This window comes from Cibotium barometz, chromosome 28 (assembly GCF_041138505.1).
Source record: "Cibotium barometz isolate CiBa-2024 chromosome 28, ASM4113850v1, whole genome shotgun sequence".
Classification (NCBI taxonomy): domain Eukaryota; kingdom Viridiplantae; phylum Streptophyta; class Polypodiopsida; order Cyatheales; family Cibotiaceae; genus Cibotium; species Cibotium barometz.
In genome coordinates this window covers 16,103,601-16,114,042 of record NC_141073.1, presented here as the reverse complement: position 1 = coordinate 16,114,042, position 10,442 = coordinate 16,103,601, and the positions used below count along the sequence as shown (strand labels likewise).

General features: G+C 44.5%; 1 protein-coding gene across 1 annotated transcript in view; it reads right to left on the bottom strand.

Moving 5' to 3' along the window:
* Positions 1-318: 318 nt before the first annotated feature.
* LOC147622587 (ABC transporter D family member 1-like) overlaps positions 319-10,442 on the bottom strand; it is a 49,694-nt gene continuing 39,570 nt past the window's right edge. The window contains exons 16-25 of the mRNA XM_086822111.1: positions 3,453-3,602; positions 3,257-3,329; positions 2,954-3,134; positions 2,677-2,835; positions 2,022-2,171; positions 1,645-1,887; positions 1,339-1,496; positions 1,028-1,080; positions 836-914; positions 319-744 (exon numbers count right to left, since the gene is read on the bottom strand). Of these exons, the coding sequence (XP_086678237.1) occupies positions 649-744; positions 836-914; positions 1,028-1,080; positions 1,339-1,496; positions 1,645-1,887; positions 2,022-2,171; positions 2,677-2,835; positions 2,954-3,134; positions 3,257-3,329; positions 3,453-3,602 (1,342 nt within the window). The 3' untranslated portion in view covers positions 319-648. The remainder of the gene's footprint in view (positions 745-835; positions 915-1,027; positions 1,081-1,338; positions 1,497-1,644; positions 1,888-2,021; positions 2,172-2,676; positions 2,836-2,953; positions 3,135-3,256; positions 3,330-3,452; positions 3,603-10,442) is intronic.

The following is a 10,442-nucleotide window of genomic DNA, read 5'->3' as shown; positions in this document are numbered from 1 at the left end:
ATATGTGCCCATAAGACACTTACAACCTACGCGCCCCAACACTAGGGCTGCCCTAGGCATAAACCTAGGCTCAAATATATACACTAGGGCTGCCCTAGGCATAAACCTAGGCTCAAATATATACACTAGCTGTTAGGGCCATAACACTCTCCTCTATAATCCTGTATACTTGTATCCAATGGTACTCAAGGGGCTCAAGTCATCCTAGCTTTATCTTTAAGACCTCAGTATATATGTGAAAGCTAACAGATGGGTGAAACTCTTAACAAAATTGAGTTTTATCTCCTTAATTTGTGCTCTGAATAATGAGCTTCAACGAGGCATAAAGTTGTGGTAATTTTCATTATTATGCAGTGACTTTTTCAAAAAAAATGCTGCATTTAAAATTTACAAGTCAAAATTGTACATTATATTTCTACTCTAACCTCCTCTTTTGGAGGTTGTCCTAGAAGATTGATTTTTGCAAGCTTAAATTCCTGTTGAAGCCCAAAACAAGACAAGAATATGGGAAAGGTCTCAAGGCATTTCCTCACACAAGCTGATGAAGAGTCCAAGGTTGAAGCTTTCCTTCCCCTTCAAATTTACTGCCAGTGGTGGGCTACTGAGATTTCAATACTGGCTTCTTTGTTCTGATGTACAGTGATGCACTCAATTCTCAACGGATTTTATTGAGCGTAGTTCCCAGCCACCTTCCCCATCAACCAAGTTCAACTCCATGGAATGGAAAGGGATAAGTGCAGGCCTCTGAAACATGTGTTAGCAGCTCATTGTAAGAGAAGCAAAGAGAGAGAAACAATAGCATGCTTTTTGCATCGATTTTTCAGCTTTGACTTACTTGGGAGATGGTGACCACTGTTATACCCATATTACTTGAAAGCTTGTACAGATGTTCTTCCACATCTACACTTGTTGCACTTCATTAAAAACAAAACAAAGTGTCAAAAAGCCATGAATATACTAACTTGATTGCAGGAACAATAGTAGAAGGCTTGTATATGAGCAATAGGCTGTGCTTCAGAATACATACTTGGTGCACTCATCCAAGATACCATACTTAGGCTGATGGAAAAACAACCGAGCCTGTCATTTCGCATAAGAAAAGTTGCATGTCAATTAGGCTGAATACACATGCGAGTGGCCTGGGAGTTGGACAGCCTACAGGCAATATCAATATTGCCAATCCATTCTCAACACAGATGGCCTGGATGGGCCCCCACTGATAGGCAGGGGTTAATCGTGTAGCTGGCCTTAATGTTACAAATTGTAATTTACAAGTTGAGGAACAGAAGATGTAGACTACTTAACCTGATAGCATGTCTAGATTAGTACAATGCTTACCATGCCAAGCCGTTGCTGCTCCCCTAAGGAAAGCATATCCTCCCAATTGACAGCAGTATCCCACCCTCCTTCACGCTCAAGCAAGTAAACAAGCCGGACATCCTGCAAGGTCACTAGCAGTCTCTTATCAAGTAACTGCAAGGCTTGTTCTCTATCGCCTGTAAAAAACAAAGGAAAGAGAACATCTTTAATGCGCACATTGCAAATTTCTGACCCAGAGGACTGAGAACCAATTTGGCTAGAGGACCATTGTTGCCCACAGATTGCAAACATGCCATGTACAGACCAGCCAAAAACAAACTTCACCTTCTCTGTATGCTTGTGAAACCTTTGCAATAGCCTCTTCCAACGTTAATGGATATATAATCTGGTCCCGAAGTGTCCCGAGTGCTGTATAAGGATGCTGGGGTACGTAAAAAATTTCTCGACTAAGCCCCATTTTGTATTGATTGTCTGCCGAGGTGCTGGGTTTTGCAATTCTACCACTTGCAATTGGCCATAGTCCTCCAAGAACCCGAAACAAGGAGCTCTTCCCAGCACCATTAGGACCTGCAAGAGTGTTTAAGCAAATAAATACCCACCTTAAGCTTGACAAAGATGGATCAATGTTACTGCCTTTACATTCAGGTCTTTGCCTTACCTACCATGATTTACAATCGTCCATAGCTATAGAAGAAACTCACCTGTTACCAACAAACTTTTGTTGGGTGAGACGACAAATGTCAATTTCCTTGCAAGTAGCTTCTGTGCAGGTGTTACGATGTCTACTTCTGAGAAAACAATGTTATCACTCCTCTCAGAGTTGCTTAGAGCAACAGCATTTTGTGAAGGGTCTGCAGAGAAGCAGCTTATTAGTCTTCAATACTAGGAACACAATATAGCTATTTGTGTGAGGTGTCACATAGGATGCCAAGGATTTGCCTCACTCTTATTAGTAAGGAAGTATTTGGCATGCATTCCTGAATTTCAAAACCAACCCGCGTGGTGCATGCCGTGCGCGTAATGCAAGCGCGCGCGTGAGAGAGAGAGAGAGAGAGAGAGAGAGAGAGAGAGTCTACTAAAGACCCAATGGGCCTATGAGACCAAAGTGATACAATTATGTCCATGGCATGGAGAGAGAGAGAGAGAGAGAGAGAGAGAGAGAGAGAGAGAGAGAAAGAAAGAAAGAAAGATTTTATTAACGTCTTCCAAAAGACCGAACTCGGCCTATGAGACAAATCGGAGTACCTGTATGGGGTTATCCTCTGTCATCCCAACAAAATGAAAAAGTACTGAATGAGAGAGAGAGAGAAGGGGGAAGGGGGTGTAATGATATCTTGCTGGTACAAAACTCAATACCTTGTTGAGCCACATGCAGTAGCTCATCCAATTCAGAAATTCTGGTTATACCGCCTGACAGTTCGAGGAACTTCCTGTAGAGTTCTAATAGATCCCCAAATGCCAAAAAGCTCTGGGATACAACTGAAGCTAAGAACCGCAAGGCATGCGCCAATTCCCCTGCAAAAAGGAAAATTGGTCAAGTAAAATCTTTCAAAAACTAAAAAACAAAAAAAACAAATAATTATTATCTTTATAAAAAAAATGAAGTGGATCCACAAGGTAGCTGAGGATAAACCTTGTACAAAGGTAGAAGCACGATCCCCTGGATGGTCCATGGCATACAAAAGGCTCAAACCCCATGTAACATTGTGCGGAAGCTGCTTAGTAATGAACTCATCAGCAATCCCAAACATCCATCTCTTCCTCAAAAGCCTTTTGGAGTGCTCAAGCAAAGCAGTAAATCGTGCTTCAATCATCTACACAACAAATACGCTTTGTCTTGAGTGGTTAAAATAGTGTAACAAAAAGCCCATAACTGTTATTCCCACTTGACATGAAAAAGTGCTTAAGTTGCTAACAGTAGTAAAAGATATCTTACGGCTTGTTCACGTGAACCACCTCCGAAGAAGGCAATGGACTCTGCATGTGTATGCAGCCTTGAATGCATATATCTTGCAGCCCATAAGACAATCAGATTTTTTCACGCATGTGAACAATGCCGGGAAAATACAGCCAGGTAAAACATAGTCTGTAAAACCATTAATATACAAAAAAGGGGTGCCCAATTATCATACCGAAACAATCCTTCAAGTTGCTGTTCGTGACTTGTCAACTTTCCAAAATTTGGTGTTATCGATCGTAAGAAACCCAAACCAAGAAGCATATATGCATACAAAATTGCAACCCCTCTCCTTCCTGTTAGCATCTTCATTCTCCAGGTGAACCTGGAAATGTCAATCAAATCATCATCATCAACATTATCATAGTGGGCATCATAGCAAGCATGTAGATAAATGTGCAAATACATCTCTGTGTCAGCACAAAGAAGAGCTCATGTGTCTGTGATATCATCCTCGTCCATAAAAACATCCAACACGGGGGAGTATATGACCAAGAGGCTCGCCATGTCCACCATGAGTGGGGGAATGTCCCTATATGGCTTGAGAATATCCTCAACCTCGAGATGCCATGTGAAAGGCTGCCACGGAATGGGTGCGCCATAGCTGGCGAGCACAGTCCAAGGTAACTCCAGGTGATTGAGGTGGGTCGTGGATGGGTGCAGTAGGGAAACTCCTCCTGGGTGGGTCTGCAGGCTCAGGTACCTCTGTAAGTCACCGACCGGTGCTTCCACCACCTCCTTCTATATTAGCTATGTAAAACCCTATAAAAGTGTGTATTGGATTGATGTAAGTAATATGGTCGTGAATTAGACTTGTCCTTAAATCCCTAATTGTGATCATTAAGTGGTTTTATCGGTATTCTCGAGCTTGTATATCCCTTGTAGTTTCTTCATTTGGCATCAGAGCCACAAAGCTTAATAGGAGCTGCACCATCTGTGCAATTTGCTTACCTTCTTCAGGTGGCTACCAGTCAGCCGAAAGCTTGCTAAGTGTTGCCTGCTGTCACTTGTCTATTGGCAGCCAGGTGTTAGCGAATCCCTTATTGTTTGTTAGACTGCAAATTCATGAAATGCTGATCATTTTCTTGCAGCTCATCTCAGCCTGACAAGCAGAGAAATTCTTCAAACAGTGCACCTTCATGTTCTCAAGTCTCCTGTAAACGGCCTAAACGAGTTTGCAAATGGGCCTCGCCTTTGGTGTACTCCACCACTAGAATTGTGCTCAACCCATTGGAGCCTTGACAATTCCCAACTGGTAAGACCCCTCGCCAGAAAAGCAAGGAAAACTAGCCCTTGCAGCAGTAGTAAGGCATAGCACGGGTAGAGAAGACGAGCGGGCGCCTTTCGCCCATTGCTCTCCCCATCGCTACACAGGCCATTGTGGACTTGTGCTCGCTGCTGTGTACACCCCCCAAACCCAATTTGTGCACTCCTGATTCTAAGGGATCCCTAACAGACAGTCAACACACACATCAGTTGCCTCAAAAGAAAAAAATTGGCTAGAACTAAGCTATGAAGCTAACCGTGACCTACTTGTGCTATGTGCAAGAATTATCAAAGAGAAAAGGGAACATTGACTAGCTGCAGATCAGACCAGCTCCTCCTTCCTTGAAAGTCACTCCTTGAAGAAGAACTCCACGGGTGCTTGGAATTTACACAAGCCCCCCCCCCCCCCCCCAACCCCACGCGTCCAATTGCACTCGACTTGCTTTATCCCATCCTGTTCATATGTGTGGCCACCCATTAGACACCTGGCATGTCCGCCCAGCCTGACAGTACCGGGCACCTATCCAATGCTGTTCTGGCCGCCTAAAATGATACCCAGAACTGAAACCAGACGGGAACCCGGAGCAATAAACAGACACTTCAGATGCCAACAAAGATATGAAAACACAGCAGAAATAACCCTAAACAATATCAAAATACAGCACTAAGCCGGAACAGCCGGCCCCCCATAGGAACTACTTTATTCCAAGAAATACAAGGGTTACAACCAAACCAAGGTGTGGGTGCAATACTGCACCAGATTTTCCACAAAGCTTAGCAAAAGCTTGCTCAAATATCAAGGCACCAATCACCACCATAAACCTGTGCAAATCAGCCTCGAAAACAATAGCCCAGTACGGAGTCAAATCTAACGCCGAACTCCGTGCCAAAACAGCCCTGAAATGGCTCTCAAAATAGTACCAGATCTCTCCAAAAACAGTCCGGGAAAAGCTCTCAAAAACAGTCCCTGATACCTCCAAACACAGCCCCTGAATCAATGGTCAGGAGGGAGTGGTGAAGAGAGAAAAGAATCTGCCTGGCTGCTGTACCACTGTACGGCCTGCTGAAGAGAGAGAAAGCTAAAACCGGCTGCTGTCCACTGTACAACCACCGCAAGGGAGAGGAGGAGCTACCCGGCCTGCTATACCACTGTACGGCCAGCAAAAAGATAAGCCTGCTGCCCCTTCTGTACGGCCAACGAACGGAAGAGAGAGAGTGGAAAAGTTGCCGCCTACCACCTTTTGTACGGTTGCACCAGCAGAGAGGGAAAACTACCGCCTACTACCTGCTGTATGGCCAGCAAACAGATAGCAAGAGGGCAAACTGGAACAGGTCGACCTGTAGAGAGAGAGAGCTCCAAATCTGCTAAGGAGGGATGCGCATGCTCAAAAGAGAAGCCCTCATCCTTATTGAATGAAATCAACTAGCTATTTGTGGGGTGCTTTTTCCTTCCTCTGCCCAAAAATAGTGGATGTGCCCAAAAAAACTAGTTTTATGCTTTTTCCCTAACTCGTTGGCCAAGTTTGCTATAGGCGCCTCCTCCTGTCCACATATACATGCCCAAATTAATAATAAGCCCGGCCACACTTAAATGGTGTGTGAACCTATTGACTCGTAAACCTTATAAGTCATTTTATATGGTAAAAATGTCGTATTGCTCAAGTTCTATAGCCATCTTTCAAGCCAAACTTTGCCAGCAAATGTGTCATGTGCCATGGACATTCTCAAAGACTCTCCAGCAGCGGTAACCAGAAAAAGACCATTAGAGCTAGGGATTTGGAGCACAAGATACAGAAGTGGACAATGTGGACTTGGAGCAAGGCTTGGAGGGCATGAAGAGGATGTCCTGTCAGTGCGTTAGAAGAGAAGAAGGTTGTCGGCTGCTCACAGAGGTGGTCGGCTGAACCAGAGGACACGCCGGCTGCAAGCGTATCATAACAAGGGAAGAGATCCAGTCGGGCAGCGCTGAAGAGCATTTAATGCATATTTGACTGGCCGACCAGCAGTCGGCCAGTATACCAAGTGTCCAAGAACCCTATAAATAGCAAAGTGTGCTCATAGTTTGATTCATTCATTCCTTTATGGGGTGGATCATTAGGGTCCAAGTAGGGACTAGACTTTTGGGTGTTTACCACCTTTTTTTCAAGGCAGCCTAGGGCTGTGGACTGAGTACCTTTTTGTACCATAGTAATATAATGAATTTCCAGCATATCTCTCTCTCTCTACTCTCTCTTCATGTCTGCGTTTTGCATCAGCATGTTCCCCCAGAGCTTCCGCGTGTTACATTGGTATCAGAGCATCAGACTCAGCAAAGATAAACACTAATTCAGTCCCATATGATGGTGTACAGGTCCAAGGTACAAGAAAGTACACAGATACGAAACCCAAGGCAAGGAACACAGAATCAGGAAGAGCTCCCAGGATGTTTGTTGGTGGTGTTCCACAGAGCCAGGGGGGATGGCAACCCTGTGAGCCAGATAGGTTCTCGGGCAACGGTCCCAAGGGAGGATTATCCTCCAAGGGGTGATGCGAGAGTGCCAGACTCATTTCTCAGGAATGAAGACCAAGACGGTGTTCAGAGTCAGGGCAAGAATGGATTGGGGGCTGGAGGGAACAGATGCATGAATATTATTCATAGTCAGAGTGGTTTTTGAGACCGGGCCGTCAGTGAAAAGGGTTGCCAGAGTTGGATGGATGACAGAGGGACTCCGGGAATAGAGTGGGATGATGACAGACATTCAAGAACAGGTTGGAATCCCGTCATCAAGTTTAGCTGAGGGGGATGTCATGTGCATGAAGATGCCATGGACATTCTCAGAGACTCTCCAGCAAAGGTAACCAGAAAAAGACCATTAGAGCTAGGGATTTGGAGCACAAGATACAGAAGTGGACAATGTGGACTTGGAGCAAGGCCTGGAGGGCATGAAGAGGATGTCCTGTCAGTGCGTTAGAAGAGAAGAAGGTTGTCGGCTGGTCACAGAGGTGGTCGGCTGAACCAGAGGATAGGGCGGCTACAGGCGTATCATAACAAGGGAAGAGATCCAGTCGGGCAGCGCTGAAGAGCATTTAATGCATATTTGACTGGCCGACCTACAGTCGGCCAGTATACCAAGTGTCCAAGAACCCTATAAATAGCAAAGTGTGCTCATAGTTTGATTCATTCATTCCTTTATGGGGTGGATCATTAGGGTCCAAGTAGGGACTAGACTTTTGGGTGTTTACCACCTTTTCTTCAAGGCAGCCTAGGGCTGTGGACTGAGTACCTTTTTGTACCATAGTAATATGCTGAATTTCCAGCATACCTCTCTCTTTCTACTCTTTCTTCATGTCTGCATTTTGCATCAGCATGTTCTCAGTGGTGTTTAGGGCTGAAAGAAGACCCCCAAAGCTTCCACCACGTGTTACAAAATGCTTCAGCTTTCTTCTGTGGAAAACCCCCATTCACCCCTTGGTTTCAGAGAGTGTGTGAAACATTGTTCAAGACTAGTAAGGGGACCAAATTGGTGACAAAAACTTGGTAAGCTCGTCGGCCAGCACTGTACAGGTAGATGTATAACGCAGAGAACTGTATCAAGAGAGGATTTGGATCCTGTAATGGACAAAGACAATGCTTGGAATGCAATATTGTGCTTGGCTGGTCATGTAATTATAGCATGGCAAGTATGTGTGTTGTGTTGGATTTGTTTTTCGGTGCTATGTATTCTTGCTTTAAAAAAGAGAAGATTGAACATGCAAGACAAATGGTATGCACGGTGTATATGAAGATTCTACATCTAGGAGATCAAGCCATGAAGGAAGTGAAACTCCAAATATCTCTTCCTAAAGTGATCATCGTGATTTTTTCATGTCTACAATAGAGCAAGCTTCCCTAAAGGAGGAGGAGGAGGAGGAGGAGGAATAGGAGGACGACTCTAGTTCTCTTTTGATGAGTTCCCCTACTGTCTGTCAAGTCCTTGCCAAAATCTATCCTAAAAACAGTTGAAAACCAAGGTTAGACTTAAACCAAATCATAAGGTAGCAGGCTGGCTCACCTCTGGCTCACCTCCCAACCCCGACCGGCATCCACCGATCTCCCCTAAGCCAAGGCTAGGGCTTCTTGAACAATCCCATAGACCCATGTCTAACTCCAACGTCCCATACCACCAAGCTTGCCTGTAGACCTTCAACACGCCAACCTACATACTCGACATGTGCGTGGCATGAGCATGTCTACTCTCTTGGTCCAAGCCAGACCTTCAATGGTGCATCCGCAAAACTCTGTCTCACAATAACCCAAGCTCTCACTTATATGCCATAAATAGCTAGCTTACTATAAAAGGCCATTAAGCTTGTTTTATCAATCCAAGAACCGTAGCCAAGTATCTACCTGCTGAGGACATGGCAAGTGGGGGAGCCTCGATGACTTGCCTCACCCATGAAGAGCGAATCCCACCAAGATGGTTGTCGGACAGTGCTTTTATTGTGATTCCACCAAGCACATCACGAAGGTTGTCCGAAGACTTTGGAGGAGCAATCTAAGGAGGAGGCTTCTTCATAACCGGAGGAGCAGTCCAAGGAGGAGACTTCTTTAGAACCGAAGGAGCAATGTGAAGGAGATGCCTGTGTGCGCATCTCAACTTTTTTCATTTCTTAGGTTGAGCACACACTCAAGGTGCTTCATTGCATCAGGCCACAAGTATGAACAGAGAATTTTCAGCCATGTCTGTAAGGGAGAGTCTTCATAGTTGCTGTTCGCACTCAATTGGAGAATCTTTCGCTTCAATGGCAATCTCTTCAGTTTCTGGGGTCGTTTAGAGGACTCTTCTCACCTGCTCTTTACATTGGGTGGAGTATCTTTAGTGTCTCATGTCATGGAGGCACCACACGAGGACATGTCATCAAATTTGTGAGGATTATGTTGTTAATCCCTCATATTGTGTACTAATTACTACTTAAGTACTTAACTTAGAGAACAAGAGCCTTCAGGAGAACACTTGAGAGAAGATTGAATTGACTTGAATTGAGGATTATGTTGTTAATCCCTCATATTGTGTACTAATTACTACTTAAGTACTTAACTTAGAGAACAAGAGCCTTCAGGAGAACACTTGAGAGAAGATTGAATTGACTTGAATTGAATTGATTAAACTGAGTACAATAGGTCTCTTATATAGAAGATGAAGAGACACATTTGAAGAGGCATGTCCTTTGACGAAAGGACATGACCATAGACGAAAGGATACAACTTTAGGCTAAGGGATGTGTCTATTCGATATAGAGGCACAACCATTCATCAAGGGATACAACCATTCGTCGAAGGGATGTGGCTATTCGATGAAGAGGTACATCCTTTGGCGAAGAGTCGCAACCAATCGAGTTGAATGAGAATCTTCCGCAATGAAGTATTGTGAGGCACACAAATGCAATCAGAAAAGAACAGCAACTCATCCATGATGGTGTAGGCTGCAAACATGTTCATTTCAGCAGGACTGGGATTAGAAGATTTGAGAGCACGGAACGCACCTCCAAAATCTCTATCAGTCAAATACTCATTTTTGAAACAAGCAGGGATTTCCATTTGTACATCTGTGATGGCAAAATTAGTGGCTCGTGGCATGCGGCCCAAAGCATCCTTATCATACACAGGATACCTGCTTTGAATAGCTGAAAACTTCCTGCTGTCAAAAGCAATGACACGATCATTCTGCATCAAAACTCCACCAGAAGCACGATATGAGGCATCTATCATTACATCAAACAGCTGGGTGGGATCTGCAATGGCCAATACCGGGGTTGTCGTCGAGGCATGCTTGAGATCATTGAAAAATTGTTCAGCTTCAGAAGACCACTGAAGTTTGTCCAGCTTTGTCAATTCTGTCAAAGGGGCAGCAATCTCTGAAAACCTATGTACCTTGCTCTG